The 27,160-nt window shown below is 39.1% G+C and overlaps 4 protein-coding genes, 7 non-coding genes and 1 pseudogene across 12 annotated transcripts; 9 read left to right on the top strand and 3 right to left on the bottom strand.

Annotated features, from left to right (window-relative positions):
• LOC144666009 (transmembrane protein 205-like) lies at positions 1-4,667 on the top strand. Its single transcript, XM_078527346.1, has 3 exons — positions 1-259; positions 2,899-3,062; positions 3,666-4,667. Exons 1-3 carry the CDS (start codon positions 76-78, stop codon positions 3,954-3,956), a joined length of 639 nt encoding a protein of 212 aa, XP_078383472.1. The 5' UTR covers positions 1-75; the 3' UTR covers positions 3,957-4,667.
• A 1,717-nt stretch (positions 4,668-6,384) lies between these two features.
• On the top strand, positions 6,385-6,457 carry Trnat-ugu (transfer RNA threonine (anticodon UGU)). Its single transcript has one exon. It is a non-coding gene; the product is annotated as a tRNA-Thr (tRNA).
• Positions 6,458-6,966: 509 nt separating this feature from the next.
• On the bottom strand, positions 6,967-10,296 carry LOC144664714 (uncharacterized). The gene is made up of 3 exons (XM_078525916.1): positions 9,156-10,296; positions 8,568-8,816; positions 6,967-8,194 (listed from the first exon to the last, which is right to left on the bottom strand). Exons 1-3 carry the CDS (start codon positions 10,092-10,094, stop codon positions 7,997-7,999), a joined length of 1,386 nt encoding a protein of 461 aa, XP_078382042.1. The 5' UTR covers positions 10,095-10,296; the 3' UTR covers positions 6,967-7,996.
• On the top strand, positions 7,448-7,520 carry Trnat-ugu (transfer RNA threonine (anticodon UGU)). The gene has a single exon. It is a non-coding gene; the product is annotated as a tRNA-Thr (tRNA).
• Trnat-ugu (transfer RNA threonine (anticodon UGU)) lies at positions 7,767-7,839 on the top strand. Its single transcript has one exon. It is a non-coding gene; the product is annotated as a tRNA-Thr (tRNA).
• Positions 10,297-13,860: 3,564 nt separating the features above from the next.
• LOC144666668 (uncharacterized) lies at positions 13,861-14,964 on the top strand. Its single transcript, XM_078528058.1, has one exon. It carries the CDS (start codon positions 13,861-13,863, stop codon positions 14,962-14,964), a length of 1,104 nt encoding a protein of 367 aa, XP_078384184.1.
• A 2,395-nt stretch (positions 14,965-17,359) lies between these two features.
• Positions 17,360-17,432, top strand: Trnat-cgu (transfer RNA threonine (anticodon CGU)). Its single transcript has one exon. It is a non-coding gene; the product is annotated as a tRNA-Thr (tRNA).
• Positions 17,433-17,661: 229 nt separating this feature from the next.
• Positions 17,662-17,734, top strand: Trnat-ugu (transfer RNA threonine (anticodon UGU)). Its single transcript has one exon. It is a non-coding gene; the product is annotated as a tRNA-Thr (tRNA).
• Positions 17,735-17,940: 206 nt separating this feature from the next.
• Positions 17,941-18,013, top strand: Trnat-ugu (transfer RNA threonine (anticodon UGU)). Its single transcript has one exon. It is a non-coding gene; the product is annotated as a tRNA-Thr (tRNA).
• A 510-nt stretch (positions 18,014-18,523) lies between these two features.
• On the bottom strand, positions 18,524-21,378 carry LOC144666667 (uncharacterized; annotated as a pseudogene). The gene is made up of 3 exons (XR_013573218.1): positions 21,010-21,378; positions 18,923-19,169; positions 18,524-18,732 (listed from the first exon to the last, which is right to left on the bottom strand). The product of XR_013573218.1 is annotated as an uncharacterized LOC144666667 (transcript).
• A 1,348-nt stretch (positions 21,379-22,726) lies between these two features.
• Trnat-cgu (transfer RNA threonine (anticodon CGU)) lies at positions 22,727-22,799 on the top strand. The gene has a single exon. It is a non-coding gene; the product is annotated as a tRNA-Thr (tRNA).
• Positions 22,800-23,235: 436 nt separating this feature from the next.
• Positions 23,236-25,619, bottom strand: LOC144666666 (uncharacterized). The gene is made up of 3 exons (XM_078528057.1): positions 24,732-25,619; positions 23,861-24,106; positions 23,236-23,418 (listed from the first exon to the last, which is right to left on the bottom strand). The coding sequence occupies exons 1-3, from the start codon at positions 25,617-25,619 to the stop codon at positions 23,236-23,238; spliced, it is 1,317 nt and encodes a 438-aa protein (XP_078384183.1).
• Between the last annotated feature and the right edge of the window lie 1,541 nt (positions 25,620-27,160).

The raw sequence follows: 27,160 nt of genomic DNA, 5'->3' as shown, positions 1-27,160 counted from the left end.
AGTCAAAACAGCAATCGACAGAACAGATCTCCTCACAAAGCAAGAAGAATTCCGCTCGTCTACAAGAATTTCATCATGACGTTTAAAGTTTGCGTTAATTTATTGGGACTGGCCTCTGTGTGTGTCATTGGTACTTTGTCCTCGCGAATTTCTGAGGAAATTCAAAGAGGTGAAATGCTGACTACTGCAGTTCGATTAATCCACTTGTTTACCTTTGGAACTTGGCTTGGAATGCAATTTTGGGTCACATTTGTTGCCGGTGAGTCAGCTAAAAAATTAGTTTTTTCATTACTTAAAAGTGCGTACCAGGAAACATTTTTTTCTGCTTTTATTTTAAAACTACTAAAAAGTATTTCAGTAGAAACCAACTTCGCCAGTAATGGAAAGATCCGAATATAAACTTTCGAGATCGAGGGGCGTAAAATTGTTGCAGTAAATGTATCATGTTTTTTTTTTCGCCACATGCACAATAAGACATTTTTGGAAGGTTTTAAATCAATAGAATAGTTTCATATGATACACTGAGTACGTTAAAAAGAAAAGGTGTACAATTGTCGAGGGCACTACAGCATTTACAGCAGCATTTTAGTAGAAATACGTACGAACACAGTATTGGTCAGTACTGTAGAAATGTCAGTACTGTAGAAATGTTAACGACTTGGGAAATAGAAAATTGCCGCCGATGGTGAGACTGCTTTTAATGGCGGCCCTTGCTTGAAAAACCGTTCCGTCGCCGATTAGAATCACCACCCAAAAAATAATACTATCTAAGACTTCCTGCGTTGATAACTGTGCGTAAATTTTCAAATCCTGTCTAAAGGCGAAATGCCTCGAAAACCAAAATCCCCCTCAGCGATCAAGTAAGGAAATCCCCTCCCCCTCAGTGGAATTTGGACCGCTCGTGCAGGCCCCATAGTTAGCCGCATCAAAAGTTGATTTATTTTGCAAACACTGTACTGTAAACAGTCCCAGGAAATGTTAAAAGTTTTCAAAATAAAGATAAGGTTTTCATAACAAGCCAAACAGGTGGGTCTTTAAACAGGAATATACCTGTTTAGATCGCATGTAGGACGTCTATAAAAAATACCCCGCGACCTTTGAGTTGTTTTGGTATTAACAATGAACAATACAAGATAAGATTGTATTACAGATTACTCCTTAATTGTGCAACAGTCTTAATTATCGTTGTGACGGATCAAGGCTAAGCAGCTATCAAAACGCCTTTCATCGAGGATTTCATAGCCTGGGGGGTCGAGAAATATTGAAATTATTTTATGATTCCAACAGCTGTTTCACACGGAATGTTCCGTGCAGCATTTCACTGTAATCTGATTATTAAGAGTTAAATTTCATACCGTTACTATGAGATACAATAGTACTGCAATGATTTATAATCGTGTATAAAGACTTTATGCCACCGTCACAGACAACAATGCAATTTTTTTTGCTTCACTATAAATGTTACTAGCGTTTTCGAAACAATTTGTTAAAAAAATTATATAGTTTTTTTACTAAACAGCCGATTTTTTTGTTATTATTATTATTATTTTAAGGTGACTTAGCCTGGTTAGTATGTACTGCCCTAAAACTGTTATCATGACTAGGGGAGAATAAACATTCTGAAGAAGGATTTTTAAAGACACTTTGTTGATCTTTTAAACAAATAAAATAGCACAGTTCAATTGCTCTGATAAGCAGACCATTGAGGAGAAATTTTTTTCTGTCTAAATTCAAACAAAAACTGTTTCTCATATGGGCGCCCAAACTATTCAAAGCTAGACAAAATATAGGGATAAACAGCGCTACGAAGCTGAAAAGTTTGACATAAAGTTTAATCAGCAGAAGTGTACATGTCATGTCAAATTTTGTTGAGTTATTTCAGCGCGTCTATAGCATTTCAATGTTATCTTATGTACAACATTTTGATGTCACTACTTCATAGACTAGACATGGTTGCCTGTTTATTGTAATTTTTTCTCCAAAACCGGCAATTAAAAAAAATATTTTAACCCTCTGACATAAGCGTGAGCGTTTCATATCATATGAATCACGCATGCGTCTTTTGAAGTAAAAATGCAGGCTACGATTCAGTCAGTTTATCGAGCCTTTAAACTTGTCTCGTGAAAATTGCTAGGTATAAAAGGACTTTCGTGAACCGATAGCAACTTGAAGAAGTATAAAAGTTCAATTTAAACGTGTTAAATGGATTAGAATTTTGCTCTTGCACAGAAGAACGCGGAAGAGAATTTACATAATCGACAGGCACTGATCAGTGAGACTGCTCATCGCTAAACACAGGAATTACGTCATACATAATTTCAGCTGTAGATACGTGTGAACCTGTTACCTGGGATGTAGGCCAAAATAGACAAAACTGGAGCTTAAAAGAAGAGCATTCTCTCCCAAAATAATCCACCAAATTTGTGGCTAGTGCCAGGCCTTTCCTCCTCAACACATCATGTGCAAGGTCTTAAAAAGGGAGACATAATTTAAACGTAATCCCTACTAATATAATTCACTCTAACGATAGTTTTTAGAACTATTTGCCGAGGGAGAATTCTTCTCATGATGGTGGCCTTTAAAATCCCTGTTAGAAGGTCGTTGAGTTATTTTTTGGGGGGGCACGACTCTCTGAATCTCAGTAGCATAAATCTTTCAAGCCAGCGACATTGTTATAGGACAGCCTGACAAAATTAAACGGCGGGCGTGGGGGAGGGGAACCCGCGATGAACCAGCCTTATTCTGAAGACTTTCTCTGAAGGGGTGGTGATACTCGTTTCTACCTCAGCGAACGGAAAGCAGAGTAAAGCACTGGCATCTCAGGCCACTAGGCTCCAAAAATGCTTCAGTCGTTTTATGTTTTAGCTCATAGATAACAAAGATGTGTTTTTTTTTCAGGTTACAAAATGTACTTCACTCTGACCAGACACACCTTCGGTCACTTACAAAGTCAGCTCTTCCCAGTCTACTTTACCGTGGGCACGATTTTATCCACTGTTGCCTTGGCAACGTACTACCTCATGCATCCTGTTCAGATGTGGAACGGAAATGAAAAAATTCAGGTAAATAACAAAATTAATTTTTGAAGTAGATTTAGAAAAAAATCGGTTTGGATAATTGAATAAAATAATTTATTTGCGAGGCATCGGCAAAACACCATGTTCTCGGCTAACTTAAAAATCATTTTATCACACCACCGGAAGGCTTATTTTTTCTTTTTCAAATTACAATTTTCTTAATATATAACTGCAGTGGTGAGACTACGGTACTGGCTTTGTTTAGTCTTTAGAAGGGGATCAGGAATGGCGCAGTGTTGAGAGCATTTGCCTCGTGGTGTCTTTTGCGGGTTCTGTTTGTTGTTGGTTCTCGTTCTTGCTTCGAGGTTTTTTTCAGGTTGTCCAGTTTTCCTCCTTCCACAAAAACCAACACTTGTAAAATCCAATTCGATCCTGGAAATTCTGAGCTACTCTGTGGATACTTCACCATAAATTCCTATTATTTTTATTTATTTGTGTTATGGTCACAGAGGCATAAAGAACTACGTTTAAACAGAATATGGTAGCAAAAGGTTGCATACGCGAGTCGGAGTTTTACGGTAATATACAGCCTTTTAGGTGATGTTGTTTATTACAAATCTTAACCTTTCTCGTATTTTTTTCGATCAGGTTTCAGGTCTTGCTGTATCAATGCTGGCCACATTAATAAACAAGATGTACCTGGAACCAAAAACGACTGCTATGATGCTAAAAAGGTACAGTTATGAGAAGGAGCACGGATATGGTGACGATGTTGGGCCCATCAAGGACCAGGCCTTCAAGAAGGACGAAACTTACGTGAGGATGACCCAAGATTTCTGCATGGTACATGGATTTACATCAATGGCAAATATCCTGTCCTATTCAGGGTGTATTCTTCATTTGTGGTATCTGACCAAGAGTCAAGTTCTCGTTATCTAAAAACTCTTTTATTTGGGTTGCATGGCAGCGAAATTAACGAATTTTTCTCGGCAATTTGAGGTTGTTGTCGTTTTTATTTTGTAATGAGCCCAGGGGATGTTTTTAAGAACTGTGCAGTAAAGGTTTAGGACAGTATTTAAATTTTGTCGACCTCTGTCGTCGATATGTATTTGAAGACTTTCACTGACAGGCTGGCTTTGCCTTTTTAATCAATATATTTAGACGCAAAAGCTAAATTATAGCGTGCGTAATATTTAATAATATCAGAAGTACATAATCATGTACTTCTGATAATATTTGTGTAGATCAAACATTAACTGGTCAAATAAGTTATTTTAGTTTTGTTAGGGAGTTGGTTTCATTGCAGTATTCAGGAAAAAGATCCTAGTCGTTCTGCGTTGTAGTAGAGAAACTTGGACTTAAACTTATCATTCGGTTCATTTTCTTGCACTAAGGTTTTCAAAATTGACAAAAGTCTTTTAGTTCAAATACAAAAAAGAGCCAGTGTTAGGATTACTGCTTACGTTATTTAATTCACCAAATCTATCAGGTATGCGATATTTAATTAATTTAATGCTGTTTCGCGACATGTTCAATGTTTGGACTTATTTTATAGTCTACAAGACAAAATGAACTTATAACCTAACACTTGTATAACACTAAAACAAACCGTAAACTGCATGTAAATAAAATAAAAACTGATTCTTTTAATCTTGTTGTTTGTTTTGATTTTTAAGCCGAGTGGGTTTTTAGACAGCCTCCTTTCAGAGTTTTCCTCCTTTCCTGTCGCGTGGAGAAAATCGCACAGGTTCGGCCAGGAGGTTTAAGTGGTATACCAATATACCTGAAAACATGTACCCGGTATACCCAAAATTTCCTCTCAAAATCATGCGAAATACAATTTTTTTTTATTAAGGCCCAATTTTAGCAAGGAACACTGTATACCCTGATACAGAAAACTTAAAAACCCTGACAGACCTTGATCATACTCCTGGGAATGAAATTCTTATTTTTTTACTAGAAAATTATGACCTTGATAACAAGAGTTGACCTCCTCTGTGAGATCACCCTGATTGCAATGTAATAGTCTGGATATTAAAGTCCTCACACAAAGGTGGCCAGTAAAATCACAGAAAGCCAAAACAATTGCAGTTCTAATTACGTATCCCCCCTTGATAAATCGCTCATCTCGATAGAATAATCGCGTCCTTTGGTGAAAATATTTTAAATGTGAATCGCCCCTCCCGCCCCTCCCACCAAAACAAAACTTTACCTCCCTTTTATAACCAACCTCCTCTCTCTCTACATTTGCAATTCACTAAAACTGACAACTTCTATTGTCAATTTTCACTCGTGATTTTGTGCAGTAAGGACTTTGCATTTTTTTGAGCGCGATGCTTAACGAGTTTGCCAAGAAGGGTCCCTTGGCAAGGACGAATCGCTGCGTCAGACTATAGCTAGCCACGAATATTTTTTGATTAAAGGGATATTTAAGGCTCGACTTTCAGCGAGCAAATTTGTATTATTCGCCTCATGGGTTTAAAAAAATAGTGATAGCCCCGCCAACTTCTTATAGAAAACTAAAACAAATCCACGCGGATTTTAGACAGAGATGCTCGACTCACTCTCCTTTGCCAAATGACCAGGTCAAGTATCTGATTTTCCTCAGTTGAAATTAGCTGTCAAATACAGTTAAATCCCGATAACTCGAACCCTCAGTAACTCGAACCTCCCGCTAATACGAACCTTTTTCGATTCCCCTTCAGGTCGTTTTCTTATTAATTTTACTCTCGATAACTCGAACTCCCGATATCTCGAACCTTTTTCGATTTCCCTTGAAGGTTCGAGTTTTCGGGATTCAGCTGTAGTTGATGATGATTTCTGCACCAGCCATCTTCGGATAATTTAAGAGGCCAAACCATGGATGCAATCAGGCTTGATAAGAAGAATGATCCTAAGGAAAGGCTGTTATGGTTGCTATGGTTACGGTCACTGGTTCTGAGGGGAAAACAAAACTCAAAAAAAAAATTCTAGAGTTTTGCTGCTAGAACAATATACGATTGTACATGCGCAACCAAAGTTAAACGCTGATCGAAACACTAGTTCGACAAAGTCAAGTTTAACGTTCTGTTAATCTCTTATAGTGATAACTCTTTCCCAGTAGTTTCCTAGGTTTTAAGTATTTTATTGTAAATAATATCGTATTTTAGCGTTTTATTGTAAATAATATATTTTTAGCATTCTAATTTTTTTTTAAGCTGAGGGCCCCACGTTTATCAGTAACTTAAGTTACTGTCACGGGTCACCCTCATTAAATAAAGTCTTTCACTTCACTTCACTTCAGTAGGAGAAAATAATATTACGAGGAGTCGACTGGGGACATATCGACCAAATCTTAATGTATTTCACTAAGAATTGTTGCAAGCTCGCCTCCGTAGCTCAGTGGTTAGAGCACTGGTCTTGTAAACCAGGGGTCAAGAGTTCAAATCTCTTCGGTGGCTGTTTTTCCTTTTTTAGAATATTTTCGTTTTTTTTTTTCATGCTCATGAAAGTTGCATATCATGTTTTACATTGACAGACAGACCTCTTTTGTTTGTGCCTTTCTTTTTACTGAGTTAAAAATGACGAAAAGCTAACAAATATCGGATACAAACGAAAGGATTGCAACTGGGCGGCTGCAGGGACTCAGAGACTCCTCGCTGCACGAAGGCAACTTTGAATATATAGGCTGGTTCTCATATGATCGCCCCGATCGTCTCTGTCGCTTCAAAAAGTTTGCTTGCCATCGGGGCGATCATATGAGAACATTACACAGACGATCGCTAACGTCTGCGACGATCGGGGCGATCGCGATCGCTTCGATCGTCCCTATCCGGGCGACCGGTCGCAGACCGCGGCGATCGCGAACGATTATTTGAGAACTACTTTCACAGAGGGGGACGATCGAAGCGATCCAAACTGTCCCATGGTGCATCTGTATTACCCAGAACTACGTTTCCGTTTGGCCTCCCTTTTGCTTCTTCGCCGTTAAACGGCAATGACGAGAAGATAGGAGGCCACGAGGTTTTGCTATTGCATCGAGCTGACAGGTCCTGACAAGGTGGGCCAAACGTAAAAAAAGAGATTTTGAAGAGTTATTCAACTTCAAATGCCAAGTGCGTTAGATAAAAATTTTGCAAATCGAGGTGATCTGTAAAGCTGCTTCTAAAGACTCTGTGAATAGATTTTGAATTCCTCGACTGAGTGATCTCGTTTACAAAATATGTTGCGCCCGTGATGTTGCGGTCAAAAATAAATTAAGCAATCTGATTTGTTGTTGTCTAACTCTTATTTTACTGTTATAACATAGAATTACCATGGAATCAAAGTGTTTCTACTCCCAGCAATACCATTGCAACAAACGCTGGATCATTTTTTAAACCCGACTGCATGTTACAATCTCATACGAGACGAGTACCAGTACGCTACTTTTGGTAGTAATTGACCACCAGGCCTCCGTAGCTCAGTGGTTAGAGCACTGGTCTTGTAAACCAGGGGTCAAGAGTTCAAATCTCTTCGGGGGCTTCTTTTTATTTACAGCAGTTCTGTTTCTATAATCACATGCATGATGCCACTTAAATTCAACGTTTTTCTTCAAGTTGTAAGATTTTTTCCATTTTTCTCATAGATTGCGAAGCGAGACTAAGTAAACGAACGAGAACAAAATTGAATGACCTACTTAAACTGACAATTAGTTCCAAACGAATATTAGTCAGCACACTGATTAGTCAGACTACAAGTGTATTTTAAGTCGAAATTCCCAACGGACTGGCCTCCGTAGCTCAGTGGTTAGAGCACTGGTCTTGTAAACAAGGGGTCAAGAGTTCAAATCTCTTCGGGGGCTGCGTGTGTTTTGATGAACTTTATTTTCTAGTTTGATTGCATTTCCTACTTAATTTCTTTCTCGTGTCGTCCAATTGAAGTGTTTTTACAGGAAAGAGCTCGGGATTTTCTTGTAACGGGCCAATGATTTTGTAACAACGCTGGTATGGTATAGATTATCAGACACTTTTTAAGAGGCCACGTGCTTCTTCTGAACTGACGAATATTCCCTTAGCAGTATTTGGACAAACACTTCCCTCAGAATTCCTCTGAAAACACTCCAGCAGTTCATCCAAATATTCAGCTTCATCAGTTTTTTCCTGTTGTGTTTCAAGTTTTCCTGTTTCTTTACTACTTTCAAGTGTCTTCTCTTGCCTCTGCAAAGAAACAATAACAAGAACCTTTACAAAATGACAGTAATTCTTACTGACAGTACACTGATGTATTCGCTGAGTACTGAAAATGATGATTCCGATTGGTGTGACAGAGAAATGATTTGATTTTGAGTTTTGGATTGCCTGGGTGCCGCCATGTTGGACTTTATGACGTCATACGGTTGCCTATTTGGTTACACAACAAAACCGTGTGACGTCATATGAGCCAAAATAGCGATTTATCCCATATTTCCATTAAAAGACGTTTTCTCTAATTTACTTCAACTAATTTTCAGGTTTAGACAATATTTCGAATTCAAAATGCGGAAGTTGTTCGCAACACTAGGTATTTTCCTTTGATATCGGCTCAACAAACCTTGACAGGTTGAGTTTCATCCTGCAGGAAGTAGCTGGTCATATGTGGGTTGAAGTAGCTGGCAAGAGAGGCTACGCTGGACTCGGTGTGTAAGAAGTGATCACACTTGGCTAACAGCAGAATATCCATCAACACTTGAGTGCCAATTTCTCGCTTGTATGAGTCAGCGGCATTGTGCCTGAACTCAGGAACATGCGGAGCGATTTGATCGTGATATTTTTTCGCTCTGACAGCCTCCGTAAAAACAACCTGGGTACAGAAACAGATATCTTTCTCACCTAACACGGTAAAATATCTTGCAAACATGAAATCACACGATTAAGTTATCCTTAAAAAACGTTTGTAAAATTATTTTTCCTCTTCTTCCACCTACACGGGGAAGGAGGAAGAGGTAAGCAAGCAAGTAAGCAAGCAAGTAAGTAAGTAAGCTATCATTTCCATAAAAATACCGATTTCCCCGCAAAATTCTCCACATTGGGAAAGCCGTCTAATGACAAACTCTCGTGACACTTCAGCATATTATTGCAAAATATATCTTATTAGCCAGCAAATGCAGCTAGAGTGAAAACCGACTGAAACAAAACTCACCGTTTCTTTACCAAAATAAGTCACAAATTTCTTTATAACTTCATTGTTGTCACTAGCAACAAAAATCTTTCTTGGTCGCGGCAATGCCTCCAAAATTGACCGTGCCCTTTTAACCCAACTCATCAAAGATGGCAGCCTTCTCTCGCTTGTTTCAATCCAGTGATCTGTACCTCGAACGTGAACTCCTAAAACAGTGAACCCTGCCAGATATCGCTGGTAAAACATCCTTACTTTCTCCTTTATTCTAGAATTAGGTTTAACGTACTGTTGAATCAGTTTATTTACTCTCATCCGTTCCTGTGTGGTTATTATTCTGCTTGACTCAAACCCATCCACATCAGTTCGATTCATAAAACTGTTGTCTACAATTGGTCTTAAATTAAGTTGAGCCTTTTTACTTAAACGTTCGTCTTCTAGGACACCAAATGCCCTCATGGGACAGAAAACGTTTTCAACTTTCGACTCCAATCCGTGATTAACAGGTTCAAAATACCAGTCCCACGAATTCACTGTGGGATCCCTCGAGCAAACTGAATTACAAGCTCTCCAAAACACGGTTGGTTGATTAATCCCTAAAGCATGACAAAGGATGATATGATCCAATGTGTTAAGAACAAATGCCGCAAAACCCATGTTTGTACAATGTATAATCGCAGGATCCACAACACAAACAGCGGAGCCAGTAGTTTTACCGCGATTTCTTCTCGTTGCAATAATTAGGCCATTTGTAGCAAGTAACGCGTTTTTCAGATTGTTGATGCGACTCCAATTTTTTGTTTGTGACGTTGAAATGGTAAAATCGAGGAAGTTTCTCTTTGACGACATCGATTGGCGATAGATGAACAGCAAATAAACAGAAAGAACAAACACTAAAGGCAAGAGATATCGAACAAAAGAACGTGAAATGTTCAAACGTTTGACAAATCGTAAAGCGGCCATGATAGGGGCCCTGTTATTAGGGTAGGTATGCAATCTCCCGTTGAATTTCGAAGCTTGTCATGTAATACACAGAACAGTGCTATTGCGTAGGTGTGAACTGTCTTGGAGTCTCTTAGTTACATTTGTTATTCCTCGCTCAAGGTGTTGTCACAAACTCAATTCACGCGTAATTCATCTTGCACAATTAACACATTTAATCGAAGATTAAGACCGGTAACTGAAAATAACAAAATTACAAACACAGAAATGAGCATAAAATAACTTACAGCGAACGACATGAGGAAAACAGACAAACGGGAAAGCAAATAAACGAGAAACTTACAAAGATGAATGTGACGACTCCGAAACCATAAAGAAGAACCGTAAATTATAAAAACTTGAAGAGTTAACTTAAACTCAACCGTAAACACGAAACAGCTCGTAAACCAACAAACTGAATAAATTTCACGCAACAGAATATTAGCCTGCGTTGCAGACGAACAATACACCGATATGCAAATAAATATAACATGTACAGAAATAGACTAATAAACAAAGGAAACTATGAAACTAAAACTAAATGAAACGAAAGATTCTGGCGCCTACACAAGGATCGTGGCATTTCTTGGAAACTCAAATAACGAGGGTTTGGTAGAATATTGTCTACCTTATTATAGGAAATTAACGCGTCATGAAATTAACGCGAATTTAAAACTTTCGCGTTAATTTAAGTCGCGTTAATTTTTGTTAACGTTAATATCCGCGCCGTTAATTAAGTGGAGCGTTAATTTTCATGACGTTAATTTCCATTATTTTGGCCCCAATTTTTCGTTACAGTCCATATGTCCTTGACTCCAAGGAAAAAGCATAATTTATCTGCCACTATCATTGATACTGTGAAGAACGCTTAAAGTGGGAAAAGTAGCACGAACATTGTTTTCGTTTAAGATTACACGCCTACAAGTGTTGAAATAAACTTGTTCCTGTTGTGTACGTCGCGTTAATTTTCTTCATTTTGAAATGTTACCCCTCTTTCGCGTTAATTTCCTTTATTGGGAAGTAATTTTACCTTCAATTCGCGTTAATTTAAGTCGCGTTAATTTCAAATACCTTAATTAACATAAGCGTTAATTTCCTATAATAAGGTATTTATCCAAGCGGCTAACTACATCCTGATTAACCATATCTGTAAAATAATCATATCCTGATTAACCATAGCTGAATGCAATGGTCTGACAGGGCCGTAACTAGCATGAAGCAAGACGAGGCACTTGCCTCGTCAATTTGAAAAAAGCGTTTATTTGGAAACTAATCCTCAGAAAACATTACCATTGGGTTATGGAAGATTAAGTCAGCTAAGTAAAATGTGTTACATGTAATTAGATTTGTCCCGGATCGATGAACTGTGCATGTCAAAACATGTTCTTCAAATGCAGTAATGAGGTACCGTATTTATTCGATTAAGCGCCCTGGGCGCTTATTAAATTTTTGGACCTTGAGAGTGGGCGCTTATTCGAGGTGGGCGCTTATTCGAGGCTGGGCGCTTATTATATTTTCGTGATTTTCAACAAAAAGAAGTCTATTTTTGTAACAAAACAAAACAAAATTTTGACTGTTCGTTGAAAGTTTTTGAAAAATAGTAAGAAAACTCGGTCATGAGGGAAGTCTTCTTGGTAGTACTTAGTCACTTTCAATAATCAATACTCCTCTTGTGCACGTTAGTTTCTTGAAGGGCGAGGGGTGGGCGCTTATTCGAGGCTGGGCGCTTATTAACTTTTCCTACCTTCAGGGTGGGCGCTTATTCGAGGTGGGCGCTTATTCGAGCTTGGGCGCTTAATCGAATAAATACGGTATATCCGGCGTGACATGACCATTACAGGTATATCCGGCGTGACATGACCGTTACAGGTATATCCGGCGTGACATGACCGTTACAGGCTACCTGACACCAAAGATCGCCCATCTTTTTTTGCAGTGTTTTTAATTCTAAATGCCGGTTATACTACCGGGGGGCTTGTAATCAACTTGTCGATGCCAAATAGAAATCAGAGAATTAGACGACTAAAGATGTGTTAACACTGAAGTCTCATCGCTTTATGCTATCAAACGACCGGCAGGATCTGTTTTGCGCGATGAAACAGAAATCAAGTTTAACTTAACAAGAAATCGCCGCGTAGAACACAAGAGCAAAATATTCCCGTGCAGTTAGAATGGAACACTACAATGTATAAACGAAAGAGACTAATTTTGTATTATAGGATCTATCAGATTTTGTAGACAGCAATTTCTAATCCTTATAGTATACAAGGACGCTGTAAACAAGAGACCGTTTGATTTTTCTCGCAACCTAAAAGCTAGCTATCGTGTATCGTGTGTCGTTCTGATTGGATGTCACGCTACAATATAACGCAATCTTTGTTGAGACAACATAGAGAAACCCAAACTGAAATGAAAAGAAATATTAAATAAAATATTATTTATCTTACTTATCCTCATCGGGCCCAAGAGGACCTTAAGGCCGGAAAAAAATATTACTGTTGCTCAATTAAGCAAATCTACGAAGAAAATATGTTATTAACTTTGTATCCTTGGCCCGTGATTATTTTTTTGAATTCCATCAGATCCTAACTATGCTATTTATACAATTACTAGCATTGCTTCTTAGGTTAAATGTGCTTGTCAAAATATGTTTTTCAAATGCTGTAATGAAGTGTATCAGGCATGACATGACCGTTACAGGTTACGTCACACCAAAACCGCGGTATAATTTTCGAAAAATGCTGCAAAACGCAACTTTGGAGGTTGGAGAAGGTTTTTAAGCATTTTGTAGTAGATAAAATATTCGCGTCCGATCTGTATGGGCGTTTGCAATGGCGAGCCGATATTTATTCTACTTGTGAAATGAAAACAATAAATTAAATGCAAAGTATTGTTAAGCGATTCGGTAGAGATCTGTATCAAAAGTTAATGGATACTAATTAGCTGAGCAGGAGTTTGTATCAAAAGTTAATTTTATTGTTTGATTTGTATTGGGGTTAACATTTGTGTACATGTGATCTGAATACTGTGCTGGATTGGTTTACACCCTCATGAATAATGAATGAATTTTACAAATAATGCTCACAGAATATGCGAATACTTTTTGACGGTTCGCATGATCGGCTAGGCACTCTGATTAAGCGAGCATTGGGGAGGTCTCACGAAAATTTGGGTTCGTGGCTTGTTTTGTCGACGAGCGTCAAGTATATTAAAAAACTTTCAAAAGAATGTTAGAGTTAAATTTACGTGACTTTCCAGAGTTCTGCTCCAACGATTTCCTGAAACTTGGCTATGTTATGTATTAAGTGAATATAATTTGTTTCCAGAAATTTAGCAAAAATATATATAAAATTGTCTTTACTGGATGCGATTTTGTCCAAAAAGTGGAGTCCAGTTAAACGCCTATAACATTAAAAAATATTTTTCCCCAGTTAAATCGAATTGAATCATATGCATATTTACTGAATGATAGGCAGTAGATTCATAGCCATCGCGCTAAATTAAAGCCGAAAAAGTTACGACACAAAGTTTGACATGGACGAGTGCGCCCGGGATAACTACCCTCGACCCTCGACACGGTACCCTCGACCCTCGACATAAACCCACTCCATAGAAACAGAAATACATGTTTCCCGAGGCGGTCGACTCGAGTCACACCTCATCGAACAACTATAATGTACATTGTTTTCGATCAAGAGAGTAATTTTACTCGGTTCTGCTTTTCTTTGAACTTGACACTTCCACAGAAATGAAGTTAAAACGTATATTTTCCATTTTGGTGGCGATAACTTCGTTTATAATCGTTGGCATCATAGTTTATATGAGCCAGGGTGTGAAAGAAACCGCACAAGAGACAATCAGCTTAAGCCCTGAATGGATTAAAGATCATCAATCAGTTAATTCATCGGCTGAATTTAAAGCACAACAAAGTCACGAAATGCCAACAAGAAAGCCATTCATTTATCTCACGCAAACCGAGCACTGCCTTCCTCCAAACTTGGCAACTTCTTCTCAGATTGGCGATCCCGAGACCTGCAACTGTGATGTGATAGTGCTAAGTTACCGAGTCAAGTGTCAAGAAAACAAGCGATCACACATCAGTTATTTGTTTGATCCGAATACCCTCTTTGCATCAGGACGAAATGTGCTCTTTTTTGCTGCAATGGATCGAAGACCGGGTTACCATTATTACATTTTTCTAGACGACGACACAACTCTGAAGTACAACAACTTTACACCGGCCAACATGACTAAGATGTCGCCGTTTCGAGCTGTGGAAAAGTGGTTGTTAGATTACGAGCCAGCGGTCGGAGTATTAGACTACGCCATTCATCATGGAGCAAGCGTTATGCTTAAAAACAGGAGATATTTTTGTGGTATAAACGAAACATCGTTAGTTCTTCCTACCGTGTTTTTCGATGCCATCTTTAACGCTTATCATCATAAAGCTATTGAACATATCCTTCCCTACACGACACAATATGAACGCCAGTGCATTGTTGCCAGTAACAGAAACGCTATGATTGCTGTTGAGGTCAAATTTGGCGGCCAAGCACTTCTGTTTGCTCCAGTCACAGTTAACAATCGTAAACATCGCCGTAAACATCAAAACTGTAAAAGACTAATTTTCCCAATAACGCGTCAATTTGTGCAGAAGATCAAGCAAGAGGCTCCTCCAAAGTTAAGAAATCATGTTATTTTCAAAATGTTACACGAGAATCCAGACCTCTATCTTGTGAGACACGGTCCAACAGAGTTTTCTAAAAGTCGGTCACAATCGTTTTGTGTGAACGTAACTCGGCGCCAGCCTATAATTCCATACAGGCGTTTGCTAAACATGGTTCAAATTTAAAATTATTTTACCAATAGCGTGTGTTCAGGGTGGCCATATTGGAGGAGTGAAACAATAGAATGATTTTTCTTTGGAAAAAAATCATTTTTATGCAAATATCTTTTATTGTTTCACTCCTCCAACATGGCCGCCACGAACACACTCTATGGCCATTTATTCCTTTATTAGAAGATAGATGCTGTGAATTTTGTAGTCCACTATTAAACTTTAATTCTCAGTTGTTTTCTCACGCACTTAAAAGTAAATCGATGGAACAGGTTTTTCCCGACGGTTTATTTTCGGGATTTCATGGAAAGTAAGGTCTCAAATACATTAAACAACATAGCGATGGATCTGAGCCCCTGCCAGCTAGCTTATTAATACGTTTTATAGTAGGTCTCAGTAAGTTAATTAGCATTCTTGAGCTTGTTCTCGCTTTCAGTTTTATTGTTTTAACTAAAACGAAAATGGGTCAGTCTACTTTCAAGTGTGACGCTGCACGAGAATGGAACGGATTACCAAGGGAAATGAGAGAATTAAACACTCTATCTAAGTTTAAGAAACACATTTTTAAGCATTTTATGGAACAGGACCGTATAAATCATATATGTACTGTAAATTAGGTTCAATTTCCTTTTTGTTATTTTTTGTACTGTAAATTAGGTTCAATTTTTAAATGCTTGAATTTTATACATAAACTCCAGAATACTTGTATTTTTTTTTAATGTCAATTTTTAATATGTATATAAATCTTCTACAACTTTAAGCCGGAATAGATGTATTTTATACTTAATGCTGTTTGCCAGTTTATACCAGTGATCTAATGATCACTGATTGGTCCTTCAGGGTAAATAAAGTTTTAATTATTATTTATTGATGTGGGGCAGACGTTCCGTGACGTAAAAATGAAATTTAACAAATAAAAAAGAAACCTCGTTCCCAGGGCCTCCTTTCTCTCCCTTGTCGTCGCGGAGAGAGACCTGGCTGCAACGACAAGGGAGGTAAAGGAGTGAGGCCATGGGAACGAGGTTGATATGGTTGCACAACAAAACCGTGTGACGTCATATGATCCGAAATGGCGATTTTTTCCCACTATTTCCATTAAAAGAAGGTTTTCTCCAATTTACTTCAACTAATTTTCAGTGTAGACAATATTTCGAATTCAAAAAGTGGAAGTTGCTTGACTCAAATCCATCCACATCACTTCAATTCTTAAAACTGTTGTCTAAAAGATCGGTCTTAAATTAAGTTGAGCCTTTTTACTTAAAGCTGATTTCCAGTCCGTACTGCGCAGACTCGGGGTTTGTTTTCGTTTTTGTTTTGAATTCGTTGAAACGTTACACTTCGATGACAGCATACATGAAGTTTTTTAGTCCGCCATTACGGTTCGTTTCGTTCAGGAATTCCCGATGAGCTGAAACGTCGGTTTGAAATAGCGTCAAGGTTCTTCTACTCGTTATTATTTGTTCTGCAAGGATATCTGGAGTTAATAATGAAGAAAAAGGTAAGTTTGTCGCGGAATGTTTAGTTTTGCTTGTAAACATTCCTTCGTGTGGGCTCACATAAACATTGCAACCGAGATTGCGCAGTACGGACTGGAATTCATCTTTAAACTTTCTATTGTTTGGCCATCAGCTGCCTTCAAAAGACATTAAACGTTTTCGACTTTCGACTCCAATCCATAATTAACAGGTTCAAAATACCAGTCCCACGAATTCACTGTGGGATCCCTCGAGCAAACTGAATTACAAGCTCTCCAAAACACAGTTGCTCGGTTGATCCCCAAAGCCTGACAAAAGATGATATGATCCAGAGTATAAAGAAGAAAACCCGCAAAATCCATGTTTTTACAATCTTTAATCGCAGGATCCACAACACAAACTGCGCCGGAGCCAGTAGTTTTGCCGCGATTTCTTCTCGTTGCAACATGGAAGCCATTTGAAGTAACTCGTCAAATAAAATGTGGTCCCCAAACTCCCAAACTCCCACTAAGCACTATGCGCGCATATCTCTGTGCGTATCTCTGCTGTCCAAGGTCACTATTGGCGCACTAAACTTTGGATATGACAAAGAAGATAATTGTTGTGTCATCTACACGATCAAATATATTTGTCACATAAAAATTGCCCGTGTAAACCCGGCTTAATAAAAATACAGACAGTCAAATGTAGGACAACTTTATATCTGCGCTATACTGATGAAAAACCATCATGTTTTTAATCTATCAAACAATAAGCGGCTAAACCTCAACGCCCGATTTGACTGTGCAACAGCTAAGCTTTTGATTTGTCTTTTGTTTCCCAAACCCATCAATCTGCTCAAATAAATGTAAGTTGTTAGATTGCTTTTGGGAAGAACAGATCCCTGAGAAGCGCACGGAGATATCATTGTATTTATTAAAGGTACCCTTCCACCCGCCCTCGTAGCTCAGTGGTTAGAGCACTGGTCTCGTAAACCAGGGGTCAAGAGTTCAAATCTCTTCGGGGGCTTCTTTTTATTTACAGCAGTTCTTTTATCTATAATCACATGATGCCACTTAAATTCGTCATTTTTCTTCAAGTTGTAAGATTTTTTCCTTTTTTTCTCATAGATCGCAAAGCGAGATTAAGTAGACGAACGAGAACAAAATTGAATGACCTGCTTAAACTAACAATTAATTGCAAACGAATATTAGTCACACTATAGAAATGTGTTTTAAGTCAAATTCTCCACTAACAGGCCTCCGTAGCTCAGTGGTTAGAGCACTGTTCTTGTAAACCAGGGGTCAAGAGTTCAAATCTCTTCGAGGGCTTTTTTTTAATACTGGAAATCTTTTATTATTTCTTTTAATTTTTCCTTTTGATAAAGGTGAAAACCTGAGACCTCTCTTATCTCAATGATTTTCTTCTCCTTGATCTTCAACAAATGAGCAAGAAACAAATGGCCTGAGTAACACAACCCTTCTACTCCGAGAATCACAACTACAAAATTATTTTAAGTCAAGTTTCACACTAACTGGCCTCTGTAGCTCAGTGGTTAGAGCACTGGTCTTGTAAACCAGGGGTCAAGAGTTCAAATCTCTTCGGGGGCTATTTTTTTGCTGACTGCAGTTCTTTTATGATCGTTTTGCTTTTTATAAAAGTGAAATAGATGTCTTCGGTGGCTGTGTGTATGTCCAGTATAATCCATTCTGCTGTACGGAAGTTATTTTATTATTATATTCTTATATTATTTTAATATTATATTCTCTGGTATGAGTTTCGGTTTCATTCCTTATTTGTTTTTCTCGTAACCTATACAGCTGAATGCAATTACAGGAGAGGTTTTTAATTAAGATTCGTTTGAGGAACTTTAAACCACGAAGAGAGAAGAGGAGGGGAGGTAGTCCTCCATTTGAAAGGGTCGGGTGGATGCTTGTGTCTCACTTGGGGTGTTCAGGACAGAACACCAATCATGTTTAGAGTTATACGCGGATGAAACATCGAACATGAAACAAAGTATCGATTAGACTCTAATCGAAAAGAGATTTATTTTAAATTTTCCAAAGAGCTTTTCTGTTCCATTCTCATGGGAGCCCCCTTGGGTTTGAAATCCGATTCTTTGTCGAAGTCAAATTTCCTCAGGACGAGGTCTCAAGAACCTTCTACTTTGTTCAAAATTGACAAATATTCCCTTAGCAGTATTTGGACAAGCACTTCCCACAGAATTCCTCTGAAAACACTGCAGTATTTCATCCCAATCTTCAGCTTCTTCTTGTTTAGTTTTCCTTGTTTCATTAATGCCACTTCTTAAGCGAATCTTTCCTTCGTTCTGCAATGCAATGTAACAATATTTTAGAAACAATCTAGTAATAATAGGAGTCTGGGTGACAGATTCCTTCTAACTTTACTTCTTTCCTTTTTTTGAGCAGACCATTTTTAAAAGTAACTTGTTACCTTATTCGCAACTAAATTCTACTCCTCTGTCGACCTTTGAAATATTGCAAGAGTTTGAAACAAACCTTGGTATGTTTTTCATCCTGCAGGAAGTAGCTGGTCATATGTGGGTTGAAGTAGCTGGCAAGTGAGGCTACGCTGGACTCGGTGTTTAAGAAGTGATCACACTTGGCTAACAGCAGAATATCCATCAACACTTGAGAGCCAATTTCTCGCTCGTATGGGTCAGCGGCATTGTACTCAAATTGAAACCCATGCGGTGGGATTTGATCGTGGTACTTTTTTTGCCCGAACGGCCTCCGTGTAAACAACCTGAGAACAAATCATTTACATGACAGTAATTACAATCCATAACGACGTACACAGATAAACTTAGCACGCGCAAAAGCCCGGCTGTTGTCGAGTCAAGTGGCCCGCGGTCAAACGTCTGAGGCTGTTTTTGTTTTCTTATTTCGAGAGAAATCATTCACGTTAACGTGGAAGCATCGGTAACGAAATGTAAAATAGCTGCTGAGGGTAAATATCTTTTTCAGTTCCCTCAAACGGGATTCTTCACTTTTAAAATGCTCCGCACCCGAGCAAAATTGCTTTGACAATGGCGCCGACAGTCGGCATTTCGCCGTTTTCAAACACTTAGAACTTTTTTAGTAAAGTTCCAAACAATTTAGTAAACCAGAAGAATACTTATTAAGTATCGAACTTTGAACAGTGGAAATAAAAACCTTATCTTTGAAGTACTTTTCTTATTTTTTACGTTTTACCGCGGTGAAATCAGGACCAGAGCTTATCCCGGTTTCTTAGCATGAAGAGGCTAGTAGAATTTCTACTCCCCCCTTGGATGGGATGTTAGTCCATCGCAGGGGTGCCCCCCGCATCAAATTCACCGGTACCCATTTATAGACCTAGGCGGAGGTAGGTACTGTGAGTGTAAATTGTCTTGCCCAAGAACACAACATAGTGACCCTGGCCAGGGCTCGAAACTGGACCGCTCGATCCGGAGTCCGGCGCGCTAACCATTAGGCCACCGCGCCTACCCACACAGAGCAACTATTGTCCGTTTAAAGCTTTCTTTCAAAGCATTATATCAGGTCAATTTTCCTGGTCCAAAGAAGGCAAAGCCAGACTCTTGTTGTTCAGTTGAGAAGAGATTGGAAACTTGCCTTGTTCCTAGGCCTCTATTTTTGTCGCAGTCAACCCGTTTCGGATCACGTGATCCGAGCGTTCGCCTCGGATACGTCACCGAAACGAGAAGTGACGTTAACAATACCGCAAAAGCCTTGGAAAAAAGCCGTACATGAACTAGGCAAATTGAAAACTACACGCTACCATTCTCGTCCCCATAGCACTTTCGTTTCTCTTAGCAGCCAATCAAAAAAATTCGAATTAATTAAAAAATCATATGTCCCCAGAGCCCTTCGTTTTCTCGTGCCAAGCCGGTTAACAGAAACGCCGTGAAGGGCTATGGGGACGAGAATGACACGCTACTTGCCTAGTATCTGACTTCTTGTCAACTTATACCTTAAGGTTACTATTGTTAGCGGCTACTAATTTTAGCGATTTTGGCGAGTTGGGCCAAAATCGCTAAATTTAGTACTCGCTAAAATTTGTCTCGGTCAAATTTAATACGCGTTAAATTAATACCTCCGCCCGCCAAAATTAAATGAAGTGGCCCTGTTCAACAACATGACAACGTCAGAAGGAAGGACAACAAATATAAGCAGGGTTGGGAGGGAGCTGGGATTGCCGGCATCGTGGAGAATATGACTGATATCCCAGACGAGGACCCACTTTCAAACATTTGCAATTCACTTTGTTCTTTCTGACAATGATAATGTTTGTTCAATTTTAAGCGACTTTGTTCTATTACCGAACATTTATGTTCATCTTATCTGTATATTAAAATTGGTTTTTTTTTTTAATTTTCGGAAAATCGCTAAAGTTAAAATAGTAACCTTAAGGTAAATAACAAACAGCAAGTGGGTATTAGGGTTAGAGGCGCCTCGAGAGTACAATGCTTTGCCAGCTCAAGAAAAATTTCAAAGGCAATGGTAGGCCTTTGCATCTACATCGTGACTGAAATTAAAGGGTAAACACAAATCACAAACATCTTGACAACCTCGCTGTTATCACTAGCGATAACGTAATAACTCACCGTTTCTTTTCCAAATAAGGACACAAACATGTGAATAACTTCATGGTTGTCACTAGACATGAAAATCTTTCTCGGTCGCGGCAACGTATCAAGAATTGACCGTGCTCTCTTAACCCAGCTCATCAAAGATGGCAGCCTTTTCTCGCTTGTTTCCTTCCAGTGATCTGTACCTCGAACGTGAACTCCTAAAACAGTGAACCCTGCCAGATATCGCTGGTAAAACATCCTTACTTTCTCCTTTATTCTAGAATTAGGTTTAACGTACTGTTGAATCAGTTCATTTACTCTCATTCGTTCCTGTGTGGTTATTATTCCACAGGTAGCCCAAGCTCCTAAAGGAGCCGTCAACATATAGACCACATATGACATTGCGTAATAACGTTATTATAAGGGTTTGTATGGGAATTTACCGATCGTAAAAAATAATTCAAAATAGAGGAAAAATATCCAATAAAATCGACTTACCTATCCTCTTCTGTGTACATCTTGTGTTTCTATGCCATTTGGAGGCGATTTGAAGCCATTTCAGTGGGTTTTAGGTTCGCTGGTTTCCTCTCTAAAAACCCACTGAAATGGCTTCAAATCGCCTCCAAATGGCATAAAAACACCATGATTCCTTTCCTGTATAAACACAAAGAAAATCCGAAAATGCCTAATTTATTTTAATCCAAGACGCAAAATGTAAATTGCCGGTTATAGTTATTCTAACTTTTGACTGAGAGTAAATAAGTTAGGATAATTATGCAGTCTTGCCGGTCACGTGGGACGGAAGCAGTAATTTATTTTGAGGACCTGTTAACATAATTTTGCTATCGTTGGAATTTTTGTGACATCGCTTAGAAGCATTCTTGGGAGTGATTCAGTTAAGTAGTATTTATCTCTGAAGTTATTTTTTTAGTGTTCTGTTCTTTATTGCAGTTTAAAAATCTTAGCATTATTCAAAAGTTTGCTCAGCCGCCAAGCTCTTTCAATAAAGAATTTTCTTTCACAAAAACCTTGTATAATAATCATTTTCCCAGATGGAGTACCGTGGATATAGGATGTAGTTTGAGCAGGGAAATTACGATGATTGAGTTTTATAAGCAGTAAAATAGGGGCAGTGAACAGTCTAGTTATGTTATATAGAGGATTGGATTTTCTTTTTATTAAGCGAGTTACGGCTAATGTAATATAAACATTGAAGGGTTATTATCCATGGATGCCCGCAGCCATGCATAATGTCAGCTTCTTGCTGAAATACGATTGAATTCGACGTGGCAAAATTGCCTCAGCAGGCTACGCAAAGCAGTATGGCACCAGGTTCCAATCCTCCTTGGTCGGTTACGCAGGAGCGTGTACTAAGCGGGAGTGTCCAGTAATGTTTGTACGCGTCAGAGCGCCAATCGCTATGAAGCTGAAGTAAATGTTCATGAAAGACAGTTAGTAAGTTGTCCCGCCGCGCCTGAAACTGCGAGGAGAGTAGCTTTCGGGGTAAAGGCCCAGCGTTCCGGTAAACAGGCGCTTGATTCTGTTGCCTGATGCGAAGCAATACTAAGATTTTTGGCACGGGTGACAAATCTGCGACTCTCTATGGGGGTGTTGGGGCATCACCTACCAGAACATTGTGCCAGATTGCAAAATAAGGCGTATTAATGTTGAATATCTCAAAGGGTCCTCTGCTCTCTTAATCTGCGCCTGCATGGTGTATAGGCGCATTTATGAAAGTTATCCTATACCCGCCCTCGTAGCTCAGTGGTTAGAGCACTGGTCTCGTAAACCAGGGGTCAAGAGTTCAAATCTCTTCGGGGGCTTTTTTTTTACTCATTGTTGTTTGTTTCACTTTTATCATTGAAATGTTACGACATTACTTGTTGTCGCTTGACTTTAAATACAGAGTTTTCCATTCGTTTTTCTTTTAGTAAAGCCAAAGACTGTGATCAATCTTTGTCTCAGTCTTGTATCGTTTCACGAAATTGGAAATGGCGCTACACCACGCAATCTACTCTCTCCAAAGAATCACACGCCGACAAAGTTCTTCAGAGCAAAGTTCTTAACTAACTGGCCTCTGAAGCTCAGTGTTTAAAGCAATGGTCTTGTAAACCAGGGGTCAGGGTTTTTTTCGCGTATTGCAATTTTCTCGTAAGAGAAGACTGGAACGAGTCCCGGTCAAGAGTTCAAATCTCTTCGCGAGAAATTTCTTTTCTCCTGTTTTTTTTTTCTTGTTAATTCTGATTCTGAAATAATTATTTATGGCACTTCAGTTGTCAAGAATCTTTGCACTTGTTCAAGGTTAACGAATAGTCCCTTGGCAATATTTGGGCAAGCACTTCCTAAATAATTCTTCTTAAAACACTCCAGAATGTCATTCAACTCTTCAGGCTTTTGTTGTTCCATTTCTCTTGATTCATCAACAGGAACTTTTTCTTGTTCCTGCAAATTTTAATTAAAGTTAGTTGCAATGCTACATACATTCTCGTCCCCATACCCCTTTTCGTTTTTCTTAACCGGCGGGGCCTTGGCACGAAAAACCAAGGGCTCTGGGGACACAGGTCTTCACTTCCGGTCCTCATCTATGCAGTTATGATGTTTCCAAACAATGTATGAGAGAGTTGTTGCGTTTTTTAACTTCCGTTTAGGAATTCTTTGTTCCAAACAGCCAATCAAAAAAATTCGAATTAATTCAAAAATCCTATTTCCCCAGAGCCCTTTGTTTCGCGTGCCAAGTCTTCGCCTGCTATGAGAAACGATAAGGGCTATGGTGACGAGAATGTGCCACATAACCCTTGAAATATCCTCCAGCAATGAACTGCTAAAACTTACTTAAATAAAAGAGATCAAGAGGATACAGATATTATACTGAATTCAAACAAACCTTGGTATGTTTTTCATCCTGCAGGAAGTAGCTGGTCATATGTGGGTTGAAGTAGCTGGCAAGAGAGGCTACGCTGGACTCGGTGTGTAAGAAGTGATCACACTTGGCTAACAGCAAAATATCCATCAACACTTGAGTGCCAATTTCTCGCTCGTATGGGTCAGCGGAATTGTGCTCGAATTCAAAATCATGCGGGGCAATTTGATCGTGATATGCTTTTGCTCTGACAGCCTCCGTGAAAACAACCTGCGTACAAAATATATATACAACAGTTATTGCAATACTATAATGGCGCACACAGCTTGAATGATTTGTGCTGGTTAGGATCTTTTAACAGCATTCACCGTCAGACTCGTACCCAGGAGAGATTGCAAACTGGCGGACTCTGGGCTCAAACACACAGCAGTAAAACGCTTCGCGCGTGTGAGTTCCTTCGCAATTCCCGCCAAAATTTCACAAAGTCTTAAAATTTTCCGAAAGTTAACGCCGTCCCTGGAAAGATAAGATTTATACGCAACTTATGGATGGGAAATTCGATAATTGATCTCCAGGGAGTTTCCCACCGTTGAAATTTTCTTTCACCGTACTATTTCTATAACAATTTCTTACAAAAGTTTGCACACATTCTGAATGGGATGCTAGTCCATCGCAGGGGACCTCCCCAGCATTATGTCGCCGGTACCCATTTTTGGCGGAGAGAGGCACTGCGAGAGTAAAGTGTCTTGCCCAAGAACACAACACATTGACCCCGGCCAGGCCTCGAACCCGGACTGCTCGATCCGGAGTCCGGCGCACTAACCGTTAGGCCACCGCGCCTCCCACTCAAGCCTGACGCAAATTGAACAATAAACAGGAATTGAAACTGGCTCACCGTTTCTTTTCCAAATAAGGACACAAAGTTTTGGATAACTTCATTGTTGTCACTAGCAATGAAAATCTTTCTTGGTCGCGGTAACGTCTCAAGAATTGACCGTGCTCTCTTAACCCAACTCATCAAAGATGGCAGCCTTTTCTCGCTTGTTTCAATCCAATGATCTGTACCTCGAACTTGAACTCCTAAAACATTGAACCCTGCCAGATATCGCTGGTAAAACATCCTTACTTTCTCCTTTATTCTAGAATTAGGTTTAACGTACTGTTGAATCAGTTTATTTACTCTCATCCGTTCCTGTGTGGTTATTATTTCACTTGACTCAAATCCATCTACATCAGTTCGATTCTTAAAACTTTCATTGTTAATCATTCTAAAGTCAAACAAATCTTGAATGCCATCCGTGATCCACAAAGGACATAAAACGTTTTTAACTTTCGACTCCAATCCGCGATTAACAGGTTCAAAATACCAGTCCCACGAATTCACTGTGGGATCCCTCGAGCAAACTGAATAACAAGCTCTCCAAAATACAGTTGCTCGGTTAATTCCCAAAGCACTACATATCATGATATAATCCAAAGTGTAAAGCAGAAATGCTGCAAAGCCCATATTTTGACAATCTGTGATCGCAGGATCCACAACACAAACTGCTGAGCCAGTAGTTTTACTGCTGTTTTTCCTTGTTGCAGCAAGGAAAGGACGATTTTCTCGTTTCAGTAAAGCAATCTTGAAATCATCAGCTACTCTTTGTGATGCAGCTTGAACTTCTTTTGCCATAAGAGGTAGAGAGGCCAAATAATGTCTAAGGGACACAGTAAATGTCAAGGACACGACATACAGAATAGTGCGGCGGCGAGACACGAGTACACTTCGCCAAGACACCATAGCTACTGACTTGATGTGTGTGTTTTCTATTTGGACGCTAAAATATCAATGCAATGCAAGCCACTTATTGCACCTAGTCATGGTCTTTGCTCTTAAACAATGCTCGAGGGTTTAATGCGAAGAATATTCAGCAGTTTTGTCGGAAATAAAGGTCTCATTAAGAAAATAGTCCCCTCCTCTAACTATGGATAAGACAACAAAAGGGACGATCTTTTCTTTTTCCTAATTTATCGCACTGGCGATTTTTGACGCATCTAGCTTTCGTTTCCTTACTGGAATGGTTTGGAAAAGAAAAAGGCTACTTGTTGTGTTGCAAGAAGCGAGTAGGCTGTGCTCGTGTACCGACTGTACCGGTGCACAAGGGAATAGCCATTGTATTTTCTTTGTTTGGGAGTGTTTGGTTACCTTTTTTGTATTGTTTGGTCTTTTGTGAGTGTCTTTTATACTCCGGTAGTCTGGTGGTTTAAGCCGATTTTGAGCGTCGGTAAGCGGGCACATTCTTTATTTTCTAGCGGTCTTCGGTCAAAAGATTTATGGCGGTCTCGGTCTCAGCAGAAAATTATAGAAACTGGCGGTCTAAGATGAAAAAAAAAAAAAAAACGTGGCGGTCTGCTGACTGAACGACCCCCTATAACAGACCGTCTTTTGTATCGGCTCCTGTGTACCGGTACACGAGCACAGAACCAGCGAGTTGGAGATACGGGATCACGCAAAAGCAAAGAATAACTCGGTTACTCTAAATCTCAACTAGGTGTTTAAAGTTGTAGCGCTAAGGCCCGGGCAAAACGTCGAACTTCACATGAGTCGAACCTAATGCAAAGGACCAAAAACAATAGGTTTGGCTCATTTGCATTAGGTTCAACTCATGTGAATTTTGACGTTTGGCCCGAGCCTAAGTGGCATCTTTCAATGCAATTATAAGGTCTTGAAAGTTCTCTTAAGTTTAGGTTATCCTTCCTTTATCAGGACCTTTATTAAATCAAAAATGAGATTTACAATGGCTTTGTACTAATGTGATTTACAATGCCCGTTTACAATGAGCTGTATGCAAATACACGGTTTAGATAAAAGACATGAGATTAGTCAACCAAAGCATAGGTCCGCAGCACGTACATGAACCGTTTGGAAGAAGATTTACATCACAGTGATCTTTGAAGTCTTGAAAAGCTAGTTCTTTTGAATTTTCAAGATGCTGCTTAGCTTTCGTCTCAGCATCATTTTTCTCCACGAGGGACTTTTCCAAAGCACTTGCTAACGGAGGAACAGTTTGCGACGAAATTATATTCCTTTCCTGTTCAGAGTTCTGTCTGAAATGAAAAACGTCAGCTTTCCAGTAACTGTGTTTACGCTTCCTCGAATTAAAAAAAAGAAATGCAGCAGAAAGACGAATAAAATAGTCACACGTGGACAACGCGTAACTACTCACTTCGACTTCATTTTAGCTCCATAAAGCACGCGGCTTCTAAGAAACGGAAAAACGGTAATCGGAAGTGTAGGATATTTGCCCTTCGCGGAATAAATAAAACTGAATTATAATATCT

Source organism: Oculina patagonica, chromosome 9 (assembly GCF_052425735.1).
Source record: "Oculina patagonica isolate OP01 chromosome 9, crgOcupat, whole genome shotgun sequence".
NCBI classification, from domain to species: Eukaryota; Metazoa; Cnidaria; class Anthozoa; order Scleractinia; family Oculinidae; genus Oculina; species Oculina patagonica.
This window is presented reverse-complemented; position numbering and strand designations above follow the sequence as displayed.